This window comes from Myripristis murdjan, chromosome 24 (genome assembly GCF_902150065.1).
Source record: "Myripristis murdjan chromosome 24, fMyrMur1.1, whole genome shotgun sequence".
NCBI classification, from domain to species: Eukaryota; Metazoa; Chordata; class Actinopteri; order Holocentriformes; family Holocentridae; genus Myripristis; species Myripristis murdjan.
The window spans coordinates 13,270,163-13,293,799 of record NC_044003.1 but is presented as its reverse complement, the minus strand read 5'-3'; the positions used below and the strand labels follow the sequence as shown (position 1 = coordinate 13,293,799).

Genomic DNA, 23,637 nt, shown 5'->3' with positions numbered 1-23,637 from the left:
TTTCCCATCTAAATTATTGTGACTTCTCCACACCCTCCGCCATTGTGTCTGAACAAAACCCGACATGAAAATCCCAGACGATTCTTTATTTCATCTCTTCTTTCAACTGTATCAAAAGATTTAGGGAAATTATATTAATTGAATTAGTTTTGAATGTGAATTAATTTGTAGGCTGTCAGGCTAGTGCTCCATTTTCAAATGAAATCTGGTGATGTCGCAGAGCAGCAGAGATAATGAAGTAAGACCACTTGAACATCATGAAAAGCAAGAGAAAGAAAGCATTGACAGAATAGTGGCTTTACAATTGTATGTTGGATTGACATTTTCTATTATAACCAGTGAATCTACAATATGCAAAAATATAATTGGAGTTAATCGTTTCTGTCTTTTCTCACTGTCAGACAGTTATTGAAAAATCAAACAAATACATGTGCATGATTTAAGAGACAATACCATGACATTCTTCACATTATTAAGACGTTCTTCTGTAATCTAGATAGTCATTTCCGAGTTTAAAGCTCCGTTCAATAGCAGGGAAGCTTGTCTGTGTCCAGACAGATCCTGGATTTCTGTACCATCATTACCTCCATCCCTCTACTCTTTTCTCTTTCAGCCCTGCTGGCCTCCCACAGACATTCACCCCCTGTCAATGAGGCGGCTTCTTTCATCTAGCAGCCCCCCTTTAACATGTTTCCATTTCCCTTCGGAGTGAGAATCAGGCTGAATTCATTTGGCAGCAAGAGGGGCTGTGGTCTCTGTGCCTGTGCAGAGCAGTGTAATCTGTCCACATGCTGGTTAGGGGAAAGGTTGTCTAATACTGGCCGGGATGGCTGGCTGTGAGCCAAGCCCAGATAAGACCATGACGACAGGGGTGACTGCGACTCAGAGGCTGACCTCCAGCCAGCAACATAACTGCTATGAAGTAGTGCGCAGAGAGCCTCTGGAGGCAATTACTCTGGCCCTCTACATGGCTAAGGTTGTTAGAGGCTAGGACTGGAAGAGAGGGAGGATAAGGAGGAGTGGGGATTTAAGCCTTGCTGAAATGTCAGGCTTGATAGGAGAGGTCTGTTTGACAACTAAATGGTCATATAAAGGCTCTGGCAAACATTTGAGTTCAGACTTAAAACTCCCATGCTGCACCAAATTCCCACTCAAAGGTTCCTGCCTCGATGACCACTCAGCTCCATTCCAGTACAAATATAGATGTTTTTGGTTAACTCTACTTTCTCTCATTTGGGCCTCCACTGTGTGTTAATCCAGCCCAAAGTGTAAGCACTGCTGGCGTTGAGGACATTCTTGTGCAGGAAGAGGCGAGGCTTGGCGGGATCGCTGTGGAAGCGGAAGAGGCGGAAGTTGGCGTGCTCCAGCTCCTTGAGCAAGCTGAACCAGTAGCGCACCACGGACGGGTCATCGCCGCCGACCTCGAAGCCGGCCCAGTGGAGGTGCAGCTCCAGGAGCAGCTGCCCCACCGAGTCCAGAACTCCTTCCAAAATCAAGTTCTCCAAAATCTTCCACTCTGCGCTCTCCATGTCTGCCTTCAGTACATCCACCTGGAGCATGACAAAAAAATCACTTAAGATGGGCTTATTTTTCTAATAACTTCAATTATTTCAGTGAAAAGTTACTAAATTGTGTGGGCTTACTGAAGGCAAAAGCTATTAAGAGATGAAAAGGAATAAGTGAAGCTTGGCCTTTGTTCTTGCTTTAGTCAGACTGATGATGGGGTGAGAGAGAGAGAGAGAGAGAGAGAGAGAGAGAGAGAAAGGGAGTGGGCGTCTGACAAAATTGTGGATAGACATGCAGGTTGAGCAGAGAGGAAATGCTTTATGAGATGAATGTTAATAGCACCCTTGGGTCATGTTCATATAAAGCAAAATACAGCGACTTGTAATGTGCATGGCCAAAGTTAAATGTACCTCCTTGGGGCTTTGGGCTTCCATTTTAAGTCTATTGGAATGCTAAAGATGTCCACTCTATGACCTTAGCGTGTTTTACAGGCTCATTAGTGAGAGCCGTTTTTTTTTCCTCTCATAGGTTCACATTTCATTTCTCCAATGCCTTTGTTAGAATTCCTCTCAGCATATGCATCCCGTAACAGCCAAGTTGGTAGGGATACGAGACCGGAGAAAAGATTTAGATTAAAGACTGTCTGGGTATTGTAGTGTCACTATTTATTATATTAAAGGAGAGCAGAAGATACAGACTGAAGTCATTTCATCGCACAACTCTTGTTGCTCTGAGAATTGGGGGGAAATGTTCGCATTTCTAAAACTAAGCCGAGAACATCGTCTGGCACCATGACAACGCAGATAACAAAGTTGCTATGAAATTCCACTCCATTTCCTGTCTTTGATGACTCTATAGAAATCCCGGGCCTCATTAGCGCAGCTGAACAAGTCCCAAATCTCCCATAAAGCCAGCTATCGCTAAAGAACAAATCCAACTGATGTCCTGTCTGTCTTGGCTGTGTCCTCCCTCAGGGCCGCACGACTCCCCCCCCCGGCAAAGATACCCTGCTTAATTGGACAGACACCTCTTAATGGAAAATGATGTGGCAGTGTGAAGAGACGGTGTGATGACGCCAAAGAGATTCTGTTAGTGTGCGTCGGGTGTTATGCACTCGCATCTGTCATTGCCGGATGCCATTTAAAAGTTATTTCCTTGGATTAAGCACCTTGAATAGCGTCATTGTGTCTGACAGATGTGAAATCTTCACTTTTTCCCCCACCAAAGGACTTGACATGAATTGCCTTTCTGCCTCGATAGTCCCTGATCCAGTGCCACCAGATTATCAGCTCTCTCTGCAGGAGAAGTTGCAAGCCCTGGCAAGACTCCAGTCTGGTGTGAACAAAGTCCATATGGTGTTGGGGATTTGGGAAGACAACTGCGGCCACACTGCTGCGCGGAGTCGATCATGCTAAACGATCCATAGCTATTCTGTAGGAAGGCATAGAAATAGGATGACAGTTTCTTGATGGGTGGAAAATGAAGAAAGACGCGTTTTGTGTCAAAGGTAGCGTCTGCGGTTTTTGACACCCTTCACTGCTTCACTGGGTCATTTGGCTTTAACAGCAGATTCTGTCCACTCAGCAGGGTGCAGGGACAATATGAGAATTAGAGGTTGCATTTTTGATTAACCTTTATCCAACTCACAACTGAACCAGAAACCCCCTGATGGCACACTGGCTTCAATAACATCTAGGTTCCCATTATTCCTGTTCTGTTGTCTCTGATTTCTCTCTCATTTCTTCATCTAGGGCTGGATAATATACAGATTTTTATTATATCAATATATCTCATGATATGACTCAGGTATACAAAATCACATGTTAATCACTATAACTGAATGGCAATGTTAGGTAACAGGAAAATATTGGATATTCTAACCATAACCTAATTTTGTCTTTAGCTTGGTATCATCAGTTTAGAAAAAAGAATGTTTGTGCCACACTATCAAAAATAACTATATCATCTCAATGCAAGTAACATTTAATTATCACTAAACCCCCCCTTCCATCCTTCTCTAACCCTTATGTATATAATCTGTAAAAGTTATGCTAAATTCTGATACAATCTTAAACTAAACTTAGTCTCTACTCTCTCTAATAACACAGCTACCCAGTCCTGTTGTGTAGCCTTGATAGGATATGCTTGAATAGAAAATAGTTCACCTTCTCAGTATATTGCTCTCCATAGTCATTTCTGCCCTCCCCACCTCCCCTCCCAACTACTTTGTGAAGTTTCTGTGAGATTGCTGCAACCATTTTTTTTTTTTTTTTTTTTTAACCACTGAGCAAATGTTCCTTCTACACCCAGTGACTCATTTTTTGATCAAAATACACATGGTAATTATTTCTGTAAAGAGTCTCAGGATTAGGCAGGACTGTGCTGACAATTTTTAATTTGGAGACGCTTTTGAAGAAAAGTTGTCCGCGAGACTTTGTAAACAAACAAGTTTGCTGATTTGAGGAAATAACTTTAAATGGGGGGATGGAGGTTCTGACACTGGCTTGTTAATTGGCCTGAAATGTGTTTATTTCATGGTAGGAAAATCCTGGCTGTTAATGCTGCTCTCTCTTATAAATGGTGTCTTTTGTTCGACACATGCGACCTTGTCACAGGTTCAGCTTAGTTTTTTCTCATCCACTGGGGTGTCAAAACATCACGCTGTTATCTGAGCGACACAGAAATAATTGTATCTTTTGATAAAGCATATTTTGTACTGAAAAAAGATGTCTTTTACACCTTTTGGTTTCCATTTGAAATGAGCAGAGCATGTTTTATGTTCTTTAATTAGCGGCCAGGCTTGCGATGTCGAGTAAAATATGCCTCTGTACGGCCGATCATAATGAAAGATATTTAATTACACATCTGAGAGGCCACTGTTCAGCTTCCCCGCCGCTCTGCAGGGAGGGAGCACTTTAACAGCTGCTCCCAGGGCAAAAGAAAGTCGATAACGGTTGACACCAGGGCTGAGCTGAGGCACCTCGACAAAGCCGCACTGCAAAGAAAGTCTGTCTTGATAAGTGATTCACTTGTGCACTGAGTCTTAAAATGTTCCTTTCTTTAGAAGTGTTCGACACAAATCTGCCAGCTCAAGGCCCATTTCCTAAACCAAGAATTATAAATGGAGTGACGCACTTTATTTCAAGATATTATCAAGATATTTATCTCCAAATTGCACAGAAACAAGTAAAACTGTCTCACTTAGGTAACAAATCATCCTCACTTGTTTACGTTAAGGTTGTGAGACTTGGAGCAAGATCAAATCACAGTTGGGGTAGAAATGAGTTGTAATGCTGTCACCTTATTGCACTTCTTCTCCCTAGAGGCCGAAGCACCGTTGTTCTTCTTGGTTTGCTCGGAAAAAATCTCTTTTCGAGAGGAGTGTGCCTGCTACATACAGACAGAGACCGGCCTGGTCTGCTTGTTGTCACATTGTTCATTTATTAAAGTGACTCACCGTCCAATCTGCTATTCACTTCAATAAATGAGATGTGACTGCCTGCTGCGGAGGTTTGTCCCGGTGATGGCAGCCTCGCCACAGGTCAGTCGATGAGTCATCTGTAAATTATCTAATCAGCGCCCAAACGAAATGCAACTCAAATGCATATTTTGACCTTTCAGAACGCGTCGGTTTCTTGACTTGCTGCTTTTTGTGTCAAGAGGCTGGGCGAGAACATTTGAGAAGAAAGGCTGCTGCCTAGTCTTCCGGCACACAGTGTGCTCACATTAAAACCTCATTACAGTGGCGTGTGCATGGCTCTGCATTTAAAACAGGTGGCTTGATGGGGACTGTCTTCTGTGATACACGTGCATGGATACATGCATGCATGATGGCGAATGCACCCACAGAAACACACACACACACACATACCAGCATTATCAATTTGTTCGTATCTTTTTACACACAGGCCACAACTTTCTCTCTAAGCGATTTGCATGAGCTTTGCATTGGGGATCCAGAAGAGAAATTAACAACTCGAGCCTCTGAGCGTACACAAGCTAATGCAAAGCACCAGTGCGTAGCTTGTAGACATTCTGCTCAAGAGGCTGATTTAAATTTGCTCTGGTTTTAACTGTTGCTCATGTGAAAAGAAGGGGAGGAAAAAAATTGATTGATTAATTAGGATCGGGTAAGTTGCCGTCTGGAACCAATCAAAAAAAAGTGAAGGGGCTATAAGTCATAAAATATAAGGCAGAAATAAATAAAGTTTGATTAATACTTAGTATATTCCAGAGTAATGGTGTGTGAGACTATCACTGATAAATGTGTAGATTAAAACGGGCCCGATACACCAGTCGGCATGAGGAGGATGAGTCAGTGAGTGGAGATATGAGGGAGGGAGAGGCCATCTATTATTGTGACATTTATTAGACAAGACACCTCTGTCCTCTCCTTTCACCCCCCTCCCCTTGTTTCTCTGCTCCACTTCACAAAGGATGGCAAGCAGGGTAACCCTACCTCGCCCAAAGTGTGCCAACTTTGAGATGTAACAAGCCCAACTGCTTTTCAGCCACAACTTCATGACTCGGCTTCGGAGAAGCTCGACTCCTTCGACCTTGAATTACCATGCAGCCTGTTCATAAATAGGCATGTTCACTGGATCCATAACTGTGTTCATTAGTATGCATGCTATCAGTGGGCTCAGAGTGTGTATGTGTGTGTGTGTGTATGTGATTGATCTTATATGCAGATCCCTATCTGATGAGGTGGAACACAGTTCCTGAGGGCATTTGAAGAGGTAATATTCAGCATGATAATATTTAAAGTAGAAAAGCTGAACTCTATATTGGAGTTTTCCTGCCTGGAGAAAGAGACGGGCAACAACAGAGGCATGAATGATGGAAGGATGAGGTGCACTGTGTAGGGGCAATTTCTGGGGGTGAGGGGGATGTGGTGTGTGTGTGTGTGTGTGTGTGTGTGTTGGATGGGCATACATCATGTGTGATTACTTCAGAGTGAATGTTTTACCATGCCGAGAAAGACAAATCACTTTCATCCGATTGGGGTTTTGCAGAACCCGAGGATTTGGTGGTTACTTCAGGTGTTGGTGCATAGATTCAGCTGTGCATGATATAAAAGATCTATGCATAAACCAATAGCTGCATAACATATTTGGGGAAATTTATTGACCCAAATATATTATGCAGCTACTGCTTTATGCATAGATCTTTTGATGCATAGATGTTTTATATCATGCCCACTCCCTTGTACCTTATCTAACCCTGTATCAGATTTACCTGTCTGTGGCCAAAGTCATTGAGGATGGTGGCTAGTTTCTTGGTGCTGGCGTGTTGGTGCTGGGCCACAATGGCAGGGTTGGGGTCTCTCCAGTCGACTGAGAGCCGGTGGAGCCACATCTCAGCTTGCTGCAGGTGAGGCTGCTTCAGGCTGGGATCGAAGCAGTGGACCTCACAGCCCGATTTGGCCAGGGAACGCTCCAGAGACCGATCATCCATACCCAACCTGGACCACACACAGCACCAGAAAGAGAGGGTTAATATGTAAGGTTGAGGAATGGAAGGATAAACTGATGAATTGACACACGGAGGGCTAGATTCACATGTGAAAGATGCTACATCTAGGTTTCTAACTTCAGTAAATCATCCCTGTGTTCATTTTCAGACATTAGTGTAATCACTGTAAACAAGCTAGACAGGTGTTGTTGGGGACGAACAGCTGAACTATGAGTTTGGCTTGACAATGGCAGGAGAAGAGGGATCACTGGGTTACCAAAATCATGGATTGTTTTCTCTCGGTGTCACGAATGTGCACCGCAATTTCGAAAAGATGAAAATAAAAGGTATTCTAGTTATTGCATTGACAGACAGGATCTGCAGCTGCACTTTGGCAAATTCATAATATCCCAGGCATGTTTCACATATTCATAGCAGGGATATAATGAGACCATCTCCATGAAGACTGGCAGCCACCACTGGCAAACGCACAGTCACCGAATTGGATTTTGCTGGAAATCTGACGGATTAGTTGACGGCACAAAGGGACATTGCTTTATGGCACAAAGCAGGAAGGGGAGGGATGCTGAACGAGTAAAGCCCGATAGATAAATCACTTCCAGCATATCGATCTTGTTTTTTTTTAATTTTCTGTTTAGGAAGAGTAAAGGAGAACTTTGACTGAGGAAGCAAAAATCATCTTTGCAGTGGTACCAACAACACCACTGGGGATAGACGCTTCCAGGTTTCTTGACCAGGTCTTGTGTATTTCCAGTAATTATACCAAGGCATCAGATTCAGTTTGACCATAATATATTGATGCCTAAAAAGAGCCAGCAGGCGGCATCTTTAATTTATGAATGAAGATAGAGAGAAGTGAAGACTCTTGAACCAGACTTGATTTGCCCACTGGGGCTCGATGAATAATTCAGAAGATCAAGGTATAGGTTTCTTGCTGGGAAGTTTTTGCTATTGTTGTTGTTTCTCTTTCGTCTTCTTCTTCTTCTTCTTTTTCCCTGTGTTTCCCAGTGGCCTGCCTCTTCATTTTGCTGTGACTCTCAGTGTAATATGTAAATCTGCAACACTTGTCCCTGTCTCTCTCCCACTCTTTCATGTTCTCTCTCCCCCTCTCATTCATTTCCACCTCATCCGCCTTTCCCCTCCTCCCTCCCTTGTCTAATCCTGTCATTTTTGCCTCCTTCCCTCTCGGTCGTTGTCTCTCCATTTCCCTTGTGTCTTGTTTGCGCTGCGGCTGTATTCGATAATTGCGGCAGAGGGACTACATTTCACAGTACACATCTTTTACAGATGAGACAACCCAGGTCCCCAAATGCATCTCGCTGGCAGGGAGATGAGCGATGAGTAGGAGGGAGAGATTGAGATGCAGTAAGACGTCTCTTTTTACCGCACTAAATATTTCAGCGAGAGCTTCCCGGTCACCGGTGGCGGATGTTTTGGCTGGGAATCAGTGCGGTGACACTTTAGATGACAGAGATCAAGGATTAGTCATGAGGGGATGCGGGAAGCCAATGTGAGTCATAACCTCCTTTGGATGACAATGCTGATAAAAGGAGGATCTCTGCCGGCCCTAATATCCTCTCTCATGAGACTGCGCTGTGGCAAGATTGCGGTAATGGCACTGCTCTGGATGAATGGCCACGTAAATTGTGTGTGTGTGTGTGTGTGTGTGTGTGTGTGTGTGAGTGTGTGTAGGGGGGAGAGGAAATACTACATCAAACATAGGGGTTATAGAAGTTATTAAGGACTCCCTGTTGACTACAATGTCATGGCAACCACGTTTGGAGGATCTGTGCCTGAGTCTCACTCTCTTTCCCTCCCTCTCTCTCTCTTTCGCTCTTTCTGTGTGTGTGTGTGTGTGTGTGAGGTTACAAAAGGGTCACTGAATCCTAAGCCTGGTAAACAGACTCTTGAATTCGCCTGTCCTAAAACTGAGGTGTTATGTCAACAGTCTTGCCTGGATTGATTGTGAACCTCTGGGGCTCGGAGGGTTAACAAACACTGGGTGGGCTCGCAGGGTGTTGGCTGACCGGTCCTCTCTCTCTGATTTCCAAACATTTCTTAGCCCTATCTATCTGTGTTTGCCATTTCTTTTGTCTCAATACTTGTATTTGCGGTCCTGTCTCTCCCCTTCCTCCCTCTCTTTTTTTCTCCTCCTACTGTTGTTCTCCTCCTCCCGGACACACTGCAGCGCATTAGTACATGTTCGATGAGTGATGAAGGGCAGGTATTTTTAATTCCCCTATCGTGCTTTAGCCTAAATAAGTGCTCCGAATTTGAAGCATTACACCAGGACGCAGTGCGCTCGCAGGGAACGTTAACGGTGAGCGAGCTGGTCAAGGAGCAGCGAGCAGCCTCTCTGCGCTGCGCGATGGGGACGAGATGAAAGGGGCGTTAGGAGGCCTACATGAGGCGGTGGATGACTGATACAGCCCTGCTCTGTGCCGCTGCGCTCCTTGGGGATAAAACAGAGAGAGAGAGAAGGAGGGAGCAGTCAGCTGGGGGGGGTCTAGTTTGCCGCTGCGACTACATCTGGAGGGAGAAAAAGCAGAGATGTCACACTCGTTCTCTATGTCTAAGTATCACAAATGACACCCTAAGGCCAAAGAAATAATGATAACAAAACTATTTTAATAATTTTAATATACTGTAGTATTATTCATCTTTTTTTATATACATAAATTGTTAAAAAATAAGCATCAGTAACTAGACTTTGTTTGGAAAATTGCTGTTTGGGCATAAAAGCACGCCCCTCTAGGTTTGAAAAGTCTTTTACTGTATTTCTGGACTGTACAATTTTTGAGATGCACGGTTTCCTTTTATGCTACTTAAAACAAGTTGGCCATCAGGATTTTGGAAGTTAATGGAAAAGATATGACTTATTGTCTCATATATCTACTAATTTTGCTACCACAACCTTCTTCATTGTTATTCTGGTTGTAAAATTGAAATGTCATTAGTTCTTTGTGATTTGTCACCTCAAAAAAAAGGGGGGCTATATCCTGAATCTTTTTCAACTTTAAAAAGCACACTTAATCCAAGCATTATGCTTACATGCATAATGCGTTTTTTTCTACTTCTTCTTATTCTTTTGTCTTTATGGAGAACGAGGGATGACTTATGTTTGGCAGATGTGCAGCAGAAGCAACACAACCGGTAACTTGGTGTTAATAAGTAGATCACCCTGGCGTCCTCCTTGACTCCCAGGCCATCTAAACCAGTTTCTTTCTCTCCGTGCAGCACCTTTCCAAACTGACAGAATAGTGTAAACGAGCATTAAAAGTTATTTGAACCAAATAACTCACAACATTAAAACTATTTCCACAGTAGATCCTGATGAAGGCATGTAAACCGAAATGTGTCTGTGTTATGATAAACTAAATACCTAAAGGCTTTTTACTCTTTTTCACAACAGCATGTTCTGCCTTGGGAATTCTTTTGAGAATGGCTTTTTACATTCTTCTGCCTCAACACCAAATAGAGGCCATTGTCAATATAACCTTGATTTTTTAGCCTCCAGTTGTCCAAAAGCACCTTTTTGATTGCATTTTTTCTTATGACGCAGTTCTCTGATTATATGTTTTCCTTTTTGAAAGAATTCCTTTTTTTTTTTTTACATTATTGTGATGAGTAGCTCTGTGAAAAACAACAACTTTGTTTCAGGTGTTTATGATATTTACTGTAATAACAGTATCATGCAAACCCATGGTTATACATCTCTGTTGGGGTGTAAAACTGAATGCTTGAGCTTTACTTTTTTTTTTTTGTTTTTTTGCATCTATTGTTGGGTGATTCATCTTCTAAATAGCTGATCTTTGATTACATGCAGCATTTGCACCATCTGCACAGGCACAAGCATTACAGTGAAGAATGAGGGAGACAGACACTAAGACTGAGACAAGGAGGAAAAGACGAGGAAGATGGAGGTGAATGAGAGAGGGAGGTTGGGAGCAGGAGAGGTGGGGGGCAGATCATTGGCCTTTCATGTGGAAAAACACACGATGCCCCAACCCCCCAACCCCCCCAACCCCCCACCCCCCATGTGACAGACCAATCAGGGAACAGCTGCTCATCCTGCCCAGGCACAGCCATGCACAGCTCGTTAAACAGCATGCAAATGAGTCGTATCAAACACATGCGCACACAAACACCCACATGTGCACACACAGGCAATTATGCACCGCACTCATTGCCGCGCATATACACACACGTAATGGTATTTGACATTTCTGTTTAAGCCGGTTGGATTGTGAAGCAGCGAGCGCACTGTAGTTTGCAACCGGCGAGTCTCCTGTAAAGCAGGGCAGAACTCTCCTGAGGATAAGATACTCTGCATACCTGGCACAGATTCAAGAATACGACCACAAGGTGTGTGTGTGTGCGTGCATGTGTGTGTGCGCATGTGTACCAGGAATCTAGGTCAGACAGGGGACACAGGGAGGAGAGTATCACTTGGCGTTTCCAGAAAATGGAACTTCACAGAGCAGTTCGACTTGATTTTTTGTTACATCGGGGCTTTTATGACTTTTCTATTGTTATTGATGGAGTTTCTGATTTTTATGGAATGCCTATTTTTCATGTTGGCTTACTGTTATTGCATTACCAACCGTTGAGGTGCAACTTAGTGTAATTCATCTCAGAGGTCTTAAGGGATCACTTCAATAGGAAGAAAAATGGTAATGTGGTTTTCATTGGCTTGAAAAATCTGATTTGTGAGTCACATTTACGCAATTTGTTATTCAGGCCAAACGTTAAACTGTCTGCATTAATCACTGTGAGTACGTATACTTATATTCCCCCTTTTTAAAAAAAAAAAAAAAATGTGTTTGCTCACCTGTATGTATCTATGAAGCGAGTGAGCATGAGCACAAATTCTTTACGTGTGTGCATGTGTGTGAGAACGCCCATCAGTCAGCCATAGGAAATCATATCCGTTTTCCTCCAATCTCTTCGCTTGACCCCTGACCTCTCTCCACAGAGAGGCAGGAAGCCAGGAACAGCAGTCATCCACACACCTCTCCTTCCCTCCCTGTCTGTGCCCCCTTCCCCACATCAGTATCCCCGCCATGCCTGCTTTAATGCCAGCACACCTGTGCCGTCTCTCAACAGCCAAATTAATAGGCTCCCTCTCTCCGGCAGTCAAATCCCTTTGGACCCCTGCTGCACCTCAGCACAGCAGAGGCCAGAAGGCATTAGGCACACACCGTACACAGAGACTGATTGACTCGCCAATCTCGAGGGAGGTCAAACACCTCAGTGCCCGGCTGACCGCCTTGATTCGAGATTATGTGCCACTCAAGGAGAGGGAGTAAACGTGATGGGGGTGTGGGTGTTGTGGGTGGAGGTAATGGAGTGTGTGTGTGTGTGTGTGTGAGAGAGAGAGAGAGATAGAGAATGTAGATATTTCTGTGACATACCTGCATATTCTGTGTTTTCTTCTTAGGATTCTATAATCTACCATATGCGCAAGTAAGAGTCTCTCTCTCTCTCTCTCTCTCTCTCTCTCTCTCTCTCTCTCTCTCTCTCTCTTTCTGTGTGTGTGTGTGTGTGTGTGTGTACTACTGTCTTTCTTTCTGAAGCTCTGTCTCGTTTGCAAGAAAATCTCTTCTTACCTTGGTACCAAATTAGGGATCCCAGTTTCATTAAGACCCTAAAAGGTAACATGAATTTGGACCTCTTAACAAAGAAGCATCAAGTGGCCAGTAGAATTCCACGTAGATCAGTCTCACGGTTTCCATAGTAACCATCTCGTCACATATAACGTAAAGGAACGTAAAGTCACACGAATGTCCCATGTTACCTCCTTATTTTTGTGACTGGAAAATATGAAATGATTCAAGTATGTGGTGTGTGTGTGTGTGTGTGTGTGTGTGTGTGTGTGTGTGTGTGCTTGTACTTCCATGCTTTTGAGGACCAGTTTGAACTTTTAGACCTTTGGACTGAGCGCATTAAGGAGTTTAGTGGTAGAGTTGGAATTAAGATTACGTTTAGATTAGGGTCAAGGTTAGTTCATGATTAATAACCTTAAGATTAACAATAGAATTAAGATTAGGATTAGGTAATGTTTAAGGTCAGGCATATACTGGTAGGATTTAAAGTTAGGGTCAGCGACTAGGTTGGCGAACTTATTCCATGGAGCTCTTAACAAGTCTAGCAAAACAAAGGTGTGTGTGTGTGTGTGTGTGTGTGTGTGTGTGTGTGTGTGTGTGTGTACACCCACCCGAGAGAATACACCCTGCAGTTCTTGCTGTGTATTCTGTGAGTCAGGCTGTACTTGGGGTCCATGCAGACGGCCCAGGGACCTTTGGGCCCCTCCGGGTCTGAGTCCCCTCTGCTCAGCGACACACACGACACCTGGACACATGAGAAGACACGAGTGTGATGGCGGTCATTTCTGCTGGTGTTTCCTCTGAGGGCTGCGTTGCTGATAAAATTGCAAGTCCTGCGCCTGTCAAAACACAAGCAGCCACTTGATTTTCCCACTGGAGCAGGAATGATTTAACTGATTTACACACAACCTTCAGGGAAATGACACATCTCATACATTTTCATTACCGGGCAACCTTATTTTGTTATAACTGTATTTGTCATATTTTTATTTTTGACTATAATTTATGTTCAGGATCAGCTAGGAGTGGCGGTCCTGGAGTTAAAGGACACCTCAGCAGCGTCCTCACGTCCTCCAGATGAACAATCTCCCCTCTCACTCCGGTCTGTCCCGCTGCCTTATTATTGTCATAATCGCTGCATTCATAATTTTATCATCATTATCCAGAACTTCCAGAACGCTCATTGAAAATCTATCCTCACCTCACAAGCAATTTTGAATAATAGTTCCCCTCGCTTGTGCCTGTGCACACACAAATGCATGCACGCGCGCACACACACACATAAATGCATTCATCAAAATTCACACTGGGGACCTTATTCATGTCTTGATGCTCTCTTCTGTTGAGTGACGGCCTCTCTAACTCCCGCTGGTTTCTCCTTTCTTTTCTGTGACAGCGATGGAGAAAGGAGTGGATAAAACTTGGAAAAATGCATTCTCCTTGACTCAAAGAGTCAGAGCGTACCTTACATCTTGCCTTAGGCCCCAAGGATAGAGCTGGGCAAGGCATGAGAGAAAAAAAATAATGCTGAGCAAATGCTGCCTTGTGTTGCAACTCTATAAACATTCTGTGCACAGCCTGCGCTCAGCTATTCAGCTTTCCTCAGGTGAGCGTGAGGTCTCAGGTATAGCATGTGGAGATCAACCATTGGCAGAAAGGAACAGCATGCCCTGCTCAGATAGAGGCACTGTTACTTTGCTGAAACTTTACTGAAATGGGAGCAAAAATAATAATGTAAAAACCATTTGGGTACAGATAAAAAGGGGTTAAAAGTTACAGAGCAGCTTCAAATGCAGATACTGCTATACACTGTATCAAAGTTCAATCTGTGAAACTGCACATTTTATACACTATGCTGAACCTCCTGCAAAAGAAAGAGAAATTCATGTTATCCTTCAACCTGCGATAAAAGAAAATCAAACTACAAACAAAGAGCCATAATCATTATTCAGTAGCAATACAGCGTTGTTTCTACACTGACTTCCAGCAAACTGTCAGTACCCAGCTAAATACAAGCAATAACCTTGTGGCATGGCTAAATTTGAGCACCTTATGCCGGCCCGTGGGTCACATCTGGCCCAGAACCAACTTCTGAGTGGCCTATCGAGCTTTTATTACGTAGGCTATTCTTATTCTAATTTTAATATTCTATTACTTTCTGTTTCTGCACTTTCTGATGTGCTGGGCCAGATATGTGATTAAAATATTTCTCAAACGTGAAACAGTAAACATTGGTAATTTGTTTTCACTACATTCATTTGCATTTATTTAAGATTTTCCATTAACACAAGTTTAAAAAGAGGTTTTTTAATAGTCTACTGGAAATGTCTGGCCCATCTACATTTCCTGGTTTTAAAATCTCGCCCAACTGAATTTATAATTGCCTAGCCCTGACTTATTGGTAGATTTAGTCACACTAAATGTTTCCCTCATGTTTGAACAGGCACTCAGCTCTACACACTATAGTGGATGCAATTTCGCATGCAGCAAAAGAAAGACAGCAAAATTACTAACAAAATACACAAAAACATACAAATGCACAAAGAAGCTGCTCAGTTCCAATAATGAGATTAAGCTAAATGCATTTCATTACTCCCTACACTTGGGATCAACCTTCAGCTATACATTCTTTGCTTCATATAATGCAAAGTGCATTGTGTGAAGCTGAAATTGGTATAATCAGGATTGCTGACTTTGGGTTCCTGGGTTTAGCTCTAGAGGAACTTGGCTTCATATAATTGGTGTGTGTGTGAGTATGCATGTTTGTCAGACTGGGATCCAATATCTTTTGCTTACTGGTGTATCAAATAGGTCTTTTTTTTTTTTTTTTTACGTAAGAGTCGGAGAAGGTATAAACAATCACAACAGCATTTGAAAAACCATTTTTGGGCAAATGATAACACAGTCTGTATTGTCCTGACGTGATTAATGTTGTTTATCAAGTTCACAAAACAAGTCAACACAAACACTGTGAATTCTTTGTTACTACAATTTGACCTCGGACTGGTGTGTTTGAAAGTGAGCGTTAGGCTCCAGTTTGCGGACCATTCATCATGCCGTGCAGCTGGGGCTGCGAAGTCAGCATCGCCAAGTCTTCAATACTGTCAACAGCGCAGTGAGACAACACGGGAATGAGAGAGAGAGAGAAAGGGAATAAACAAGGAGCGGAGGAAGAAGCAGTCCCTTCTGAATGTTTTCAGATGTTGAGGAATCGATGTGGTGACAGCCCATCGGCAGGTTGGTTCAATCAGGACTGACAAAAGCCACAGGGGAGGTTGACAGTGCTACCTGTAAGTGTTATGCATAATGTACCAACCAGCTCCAGTGATATGAAGTAAAAGCTATGCTGCTGCTGTATTAATAAACCCAAACAAATGTATGCACATCTTTATCGCAACACTTTTCTCACTGGCATTTCATATACCTCTGTCTCAAAACTGCAATTATTTCATAAACCATCCTCACTGGCTTCCTTTCTAATAATAAAAATGATGATTTTGTTTGTATAGAACTTTTACAGCACAGCTACAAAGTGCTTTGCATAAAATAAATTAAAAGATTAGAAACAATACAAAATCAGAAAAAAAAAACTCACATAAAAGCAAAAGAAAGATAAGCTCAATCTATTGAAGGATAACCTGTGGATGTGAGTTATCAGATGCTGCTTAAAACAATCCGCAGATGTGAACGATTGAGGAGGGCCGTTTCAAAGGGATGGAGCTACAATTGTAGAAGCACAGTAACCTCTGGAAACAATGAAAACAATGGACAAACAAAAGACCTTGATTGCACGATCTGAGCGGGCTAGATAAGCAGAGGCGAGGTCGTGTGAGGCCAGTGAGTAAATCAGCAAAATCTTACAATCAACTCTAAATTTCACCAGATGAAGCAAGAATCGAGGTGATGCGGAGCCGACAACTAGTTGGGTCCAGTCTGGTTGCGACATTTTGCACCAATTGTCGACAAACTACAGTGCATCAGTGGCACCGCTTTACAATAAGATGCAGTTTTCATACATGGATGCAGGCTCACTTTTTTGCAAGATCAAGCCACTGCTGCTCTGCATCTATTCAGTTAAATCTCAGATCTTGGAAGCTGCTTAGCTTACTCTATCTTGTCCTTTTATCAATCAGCCATCCTTGGATCCATGAAAACTGTGTTGTAACTTCTTTATAATTGTTTATTAATCATTTATAAACCTAATTAATAACCTAATTATAAACCATTCATAAACCCTATATTTTTATGGGTATTTTTTAAATTTTATTTTTAGAGGTAGTCTTATTTGAAAAGAGGTATGAGATCAGTTAATGGAAGCCAAAATGGAGTTTCAGTTTCAGTCCAAACAGGAGAATTGAGTAGATTAGTAGTTCAGTGTCTGTAGCTGGCTCAGAAAAAATGTAGCTGAATGCGCTCATGAATGTGATGTTCAAAGTTGAAATGTTGATCAAAAAGAACAAGATTTTTACAGGAGGCCTTGATGATACGAGTGGGAGAACAAATGCATTGATTAAATACCGCGCAAACACTGAGGTAAAAGCCTGACACTTTTCGCTGCAGCAAAGCTTTGCACCTGTACACATAAATGATGTGCCGACTCATTAGGTCTTACTCAACCATGACACTGCCTGTGACGCAAAGGCCAACAGGTTCAGTTTCTAGTGTGCTTGGGCATGCTTGTGTGATACATCTCCAGTTTTATAAGTGAGTAAGCTTTAGCACAGGAACTGTTGAAGGCAAATGTTTGCTCTCTGCCTGTTTAAGTTCTGTCAGCTATTGAGATTTGGTATGCTGAAAGAGGATCAATGCTGGCTCTATCTTGCAACTTTCAAAAAGCTACAGAGTGTGTATGTGTGTGTGTGTGTTTGTTTTGCTCACTTTTAGCTTGCACCTCACAACAGTCAGCGAGCTTATTTGAGATGAAGCCAGAGCAGAATTTATGCAGCGCTATCGCTGTGTAATAAAAGTGATAACAACTGAGGCAAGGAAGCCATCTGTAGTCAGGAAATGATGAGCATTCTGTCGCAGCCTCTTGCAAAACTACATCCCATCAACTTATTGTTCACTTGAACTTGACATTCGAAAACTGCCTTGTTTTCTTGCTGTGGTCTTTTGACCATGCCTGCTTATCCGTCCAATCCGTGGCGTCTCTGGCTGGTCAGGCAAGGAGGACCAGCCGACCGAGTCAAGAGCAGTGTCACTGTTTCACGGGAAATAAAAGTCGCCCCATGCATCTCATTAGTCAGAATACAGGAGTACACTCGGCAAGAGCGCTATTGTACGCGTGGGCGACGGCAAAAATCTATTTAAACAAATCTGAAACCCACTAATAACTCTATAATGCCTGCCATTGTTAATTCGTTAGAGCCGAAAAGTATTCATCAACACACAATGAACAGTCTGCAAATGAAATGCCCGCTCTTTCTTGATTATTTTGCCACTTTACTTCTGCAGCCTAATCAGCGGCATTGAACTGTTGGCTGCCAAACAGCGTTACGCCGAGCTGAGAAAGAATATTTTCATTAAGCATGCAGTGTATTGAATGAGCAGCGGTATTTATTCACTGTAATAGTCTGTTCTGTATTCAGAGGGAGTTGGCATGGAAATATGGGACATGACAATGCTGTGTCCATATTTCCTCTTATCTGTGTGTAAGCTATGTCTGTGCATTTGTGTGTGTGCGTTTGTGTGTGTGTGTGTGTGTGTGTGTGTGTGTTTGCATGGACTTATGGAGTTACTCTGACTGCTATTGATTAGACAGTTGTGTCACAGGCCATCTCTCTGAGTAGCAGCTCCACCAGGCACAGTGTCAGTCAGCATTACAGCTGAGGATGCTGTTATACCCACACCGGCTCCATCTCTGCCTGTCACTGTATATGACGGACAGCTTCCTTGAACCCCCTCCCAAAAAAATACACACGCACGCATGCACACACACACACACACACACACACGCAAAGTCGCTTCCTGTCTCTTACCTTCTCTCTCTCTTTCTTCTTCTCACACGTACACACATTCACACATGCACACACAAACACCCACGGTAACACACACACACACACACACACACACACATCCCCGGGCAAATTCATTATAAGCTGAATGTCTGCTTTGTGAAAGATATAGAACGAGTGCTTAGTCATTTGGAGCCAAGTATGCTCTGTTCTGGCAATACTGCGCAAAGGAAAAGATAAGTTGCTGATTTAATCCCCCCAAGCCAATTTTATTACAATAAAAAATATGGCACATGTAATCCTAAAACGTCCAACTATGTTTTGGAAATGAAAGGGAAGCTGTGCACGGTGGCGCTTGCGTTACCTCGACCACGGGGACAAGGGCACGGACATCCAAGCCTTTTCCATCCCTTGATCTTTCATAACAAGATGCTAAACATCTTAATCGATTCGTAGTCATTTAACACCGGCATAGACAAACAAACAAACCAGAACATCTCATTGATTAAGTATGAATAGAGCGACTGTGAATTCCATCTCTATGGTAATCAATGGAGTAATGAATTATGTGTGTGCTGTCAGGCAAGACAAACACACTCTGGCTGAGCTGAATGTGAAAAAGGTCCCCGTGCAGCTTGGTCATGGGCTGATAGATCCAGGCTTGCCTCTGATATACATAACAAAGATGTGTCAGAACAATACACACTCTGGTCCTCAATTAACAACAGCCAGTCCAATTTTCTGTTCACAAACCACCGTCTCACTCATGTGCTTGATCATCTGGTTTTGATCGGTTGGTTAATGTGCATTTAAGGGTTTAAGTAATTTTTGTAGTCCCTAATTGGACGTTTGGTTTGCAGCAAAGCAAAATATTCAACAATATCATAATCAAAGCAAGGGAAAGACTGAATGACCAAATGCAGTGAAGACAGAAGGCGAAGACTCCACCAGTTTACAAATCGTGTTAAAGGAGAAATTCAAACAAATTGAGTTATGATTGAGCCTGTAGTTGCCTGAAGCTATGCCCTGATAGGATAGACTGACATTGCTCCCACATGCAGTGACCTGGAGGGTTAATCCTGAGGATAGTCTGCGGGGTGCTTGTGTATGAAATTCATATTACTATTGTAAACAAATTTTGTTTAAATTTTGCAAGGATTAAATTATACCGGAAGCGAAATGTAGCTAACTTTGAATTCTTTACTGGTATTTTTTCCCCCCCGTTCTAACATTTCATAAAATACTGAAGTTGTCTTCAAGGCTATTTCTGTGTGAATCGCCAAACTCCCAGATATCACATCTGCATCACATCATCAGTGTGCCTTCCTGAAACAACCACACCCAGCACGTGTGTGTGCGTGTGTGTGTGTGTGTGTGAGCATCAGAGTGTGAGCACCAACATTTTGGCCCATCACCAGCTGAAGACGAACCAAAGTATATGAGCAGTTACACAAGACTTCAGTTAAATAACAAAGTAGAATTGAATAAGAAATGTAAAGGAAGCCACATCTTTTTTTTTTTTTTTTTTTTTTTAGTTCACCCAGTTAACATAATTCTTCAAATGATTTAGAAGTAAAACATTTTTATATCGCTATTTTCAATATAAATATGAACAAGGCTAAGTCTGTTTATATTTAGCCCAGGCCTCTATCTACAATAAAACTCTTTATAGTCCAGTCATTTTATGAAAAAACCTAGGACAAATTGCAAGAGAAGCAAACTCAACTGATTTTGTATCCTCAGTTTGTCCTGAGTGAGGGGAAAAAGTCCCAAGAAATCCCACTGGTGGAAAGTTTTGAAAATCACCTATTTATGACCACATATTACCAAAAAACACTGTTTTAACACACAGGGGAAAGGGATCAAAATTTTACTTTCAGATATCACTATAAAAATTCACAAGATGATTACACACACAAAGACAAGAAAAAAAGTCTATTACAAGTTTTTTTGAATTATTCTGTTTTCACATGCATATCACACATTATCTGATTTGATATGCGCTAATGAGGAATATAAGGAATAAATGCCAGAAGAGACATTTAAACAGTAAATGAAAAGGTTACTACATATTATATCCCTTATTAGCGCATATCAAAACTTTCCACCAATGGGATTTCTTGGGACTTGTTTTCCCTCACTCAGGACAAACTGAGGATACAAAATCAGTTGAGTCTGCCTGCTCTTGCAATTTGTCCTAGGTTGACCCCAATTTTGGCCTAAAATTACTGGACTATTAAGTTTCATTCCCGTTAATACATTGTCAAAGACATTATAATGCATTGCATCAGTGTATAAAATAACAATATCTACAATAACTAGTGTTTTTCCCAAACTGGCTGGGTGGGGCTGGTCAAGAATACTGGACACACAAAAGATTAGTTGTACTTTAGTCTTGTTTATCATTTGGTGTGACTGTTTGCTTGGATGTGCAGAGATATATTCAGTTAAGGATGACAGAATATACATCTGATTTAGCAGCAATACTACAGATTAACTTGAGCTATTGGTGTTAAGGCTATTTGTACCTATAGGCTTACTAAAAAAAAACAGCATTACCACAGTCCAAATTGCAAATCTCCTATAAACCTCTGATCCCAGGAGCCAGTTATCTTGTTTTATTTTGTTCCCACCATTTCACGAACATTTGGCCGGAGGAGGAGCATTAGCATAGAAATGATCAACTCCTTTGTCTTGAAATGAGCCACCTGAAGTGTGCGGAGTGTAAGTTACTGCGAGAGGACCAGCAACAGTTACCCACTTGTGGTGTTGTGATGTAGTCGAGGAACCTCCTGGCCTCGTCCTCCAGAGAGCGGCTCTCGCTGGCCCACGGCTCCAGGTCTATATGCCATCGAGGAGACTAAAGAGGAACAGACACACGTACTCGTCAGCAATGGAGCGTGAAAACTGACAAACAGCGGACATCAAAGTAGGCCATTTGAAAAGAAATGCGCCGCAAGGACATTCAGCAATGAGGGAAACGTTTTTTTTTTTTTTTCTTCCAGGTATTGTAGCCCACTTGCAGAGGGAACTGGGTCATGATGTGCTCATTGTGCGATTTTTCCAGTGTCCTCTTGTATATAACTGACAAATAAGCTGATTAATTTCCTTTGTTATTGCAGCAGAAGGGGAGCTTCTGTTCACTCTAAGACTGTCTTCTACAGACTTGGACCCCTCAACACCACGGACCAGGGCGCATTTGATCTTATCCTTTCCTTAACCACAGCCCAAGTTTTCCAGAGGGGATTCAACAATACACCGAAGCTCTGTCACAATATGACAAAAAAAGCATTTTGCAGTGTACAGATAACATCAAATCTATAAATTCCAGCTAAATGACAGTGGGAAAATAAGAGCTCAGTCTTCATCTTAAGTGGCCTCAGTGCATTGTTGCAGTTCCCTACAGCAAGAGCCTTGTGAAGTGCTGCGGTGTCACATTCCTGAAACCTGGCAGCGCTGCTTTATGGCCTCATCCATTTCTACTGGAATGGGTCTGTTTATGATTAGAGAGGCAGCGGGACGGGGAGAGAGAGAGCAGAAGAAACAGAGAGAGAGGAAGAGGGAGAGCTGTGATGATATATTTGTAAAATTCGGTGTGGTTGCACAATCATTTCTTGGGTCGAACATCACATTCAAATGTTCATTAGCAGCATTCGTATGAATAATCCTGCGTGATATTTGTGATCGGGTGCTTTCCAGCCTCTCGGTATCCGTGTGCTGACTGGAATGCAGGCTATATGTTGTGCGAGCAGTGAAGTTGATTTGTAATTTTTCCACTGCTAGGCACACATTGTTTTTGGCTTCGCTAACAAGATCGTGTTTGGGTGTGTTCAGCACTGTGGGCACATCTGTTGAACAATCTGTAAAGGGCATTGTGGTGACATCAGTTTTGTTTAGGAAAAATAACCTTGCATTGCTGTTCACTCCCATGCTTCTCTCTCTCTCTCTCTCTCTCTCGCTTTTGCTCACACCTATTTCCCATTTTTAGTTTGCAATTATAATCACTCTTCTTACCTCCCCACTCTCTTACCACTCTCGTCAAGGATTTCGCAATTTCCTCCAATACAATGGGGCTGGATCAGTATTTGTTTTTGGGGTTCAGTCTGTGAAAAAACTTATCTTTACCCAAATGAGTGTGAAACAGAGGCAAAGACATGCAGTTTGCAGGTGTTCTTCAGCAGGCAGGAGTTCCCAGTGAAGTGTTTTGTGTGGATTATTGGGTGTCTGTGTCATTGTTTTTGGAAAGGCCTGTTGCTGTTGAGATTTTCACTTCTACATTTTTGACGGTGTGAGCTCCACCAATGAATAGCCATCTATTCTCATTGTATCGGGGTGCTGGAGAACCGGAAGCCTAGCCAAATCACAGAGAAACTATCAAGATGAAAAGACTGCACAAGAGACATTTTTTCTTTTTCTTTTTCTTTTTCTTTTTTTTCTTTTCTTTTTTTTTTGTATTTTGGGGGAACTGTTCCTTTAAGAAGAAGCCGTTAAATAAATTGGTGGTTGTCGTCTTTCATATAACCGCTAGTACTGTGGCAGGTTGTTTATAAGTCACCTCTTTGACATGTTCATTTGTCCAAGATACCAGCATGTGTTTACAGAGCTGCTTCACACACACACGCACACGCACACACACACACACACACACACACACACACACACACACACACACACACACACACAAACACACACACACACTCACAGAGTCATGTTTCCATCACTTCAGAGGACATGACATTGACTTACATTCATATCCCAGAGACTTACCCTAATCTTAACCACTACCTGCCTAACCCTTACCCTAACCTTAACCTTAACATAACCCTAAGGGTAACCTAACCCTCCCTAACATTAATGATTTTCGCTAAGGGGACTTGATTTATGTCACCATAGGGGGAGACGAGTCCCAACAACATGTGTTAACAGATTTACATCCCCACAACATCAGTAATACCTGGTGTACACACACACACACACACACACAGAGAGAGAGAGAGAGAGAGAGAGACCTGCTAATGAATTTTCTATGACAGGACCTTCTGTCATTTTGTCTGGCATGCTCATACATGAACATATACACTGATAAACACACACAC

The 23,637-nt window shown here is 42.5% G+C and overlaps 1 protein-coding gene across 1 annotated transcript in view; it reads right to left on the bottom strand.

The window, feature by feature from the left end:
* Positions 1-36: 36 nt before the first annotated feature.
* The window catches only part of mettl24 (methyltransferase like 24), a 42,098-nt gene continuing 18,497 nt past the window's right edge, over positions 37-23,637 (bottom strand). Inside the window, exons 2-5 of the mRNA XM_030046556.1 lie at positions 21,303-21,401; positions 13,199-13,332; positions 6,745-6,970; positions 37-1,550 (exon numbers count right to left, since the gene is read on the bottom strand). Coding sequence (XP_029902416.1) covers positions 1,230-1,550; positions 6,745-6,970; positions 13,199-13,332; positions 21,303-21,401 — 780 coding nt within the window. The 3' untranslated portion in view covers positions 37-1,229. The remainder of the gene's footprint in view (positions 1,551-6,744; positions 6,971-13,198; positions 13,333-21,302; positions 21,402-23,637) is intronic.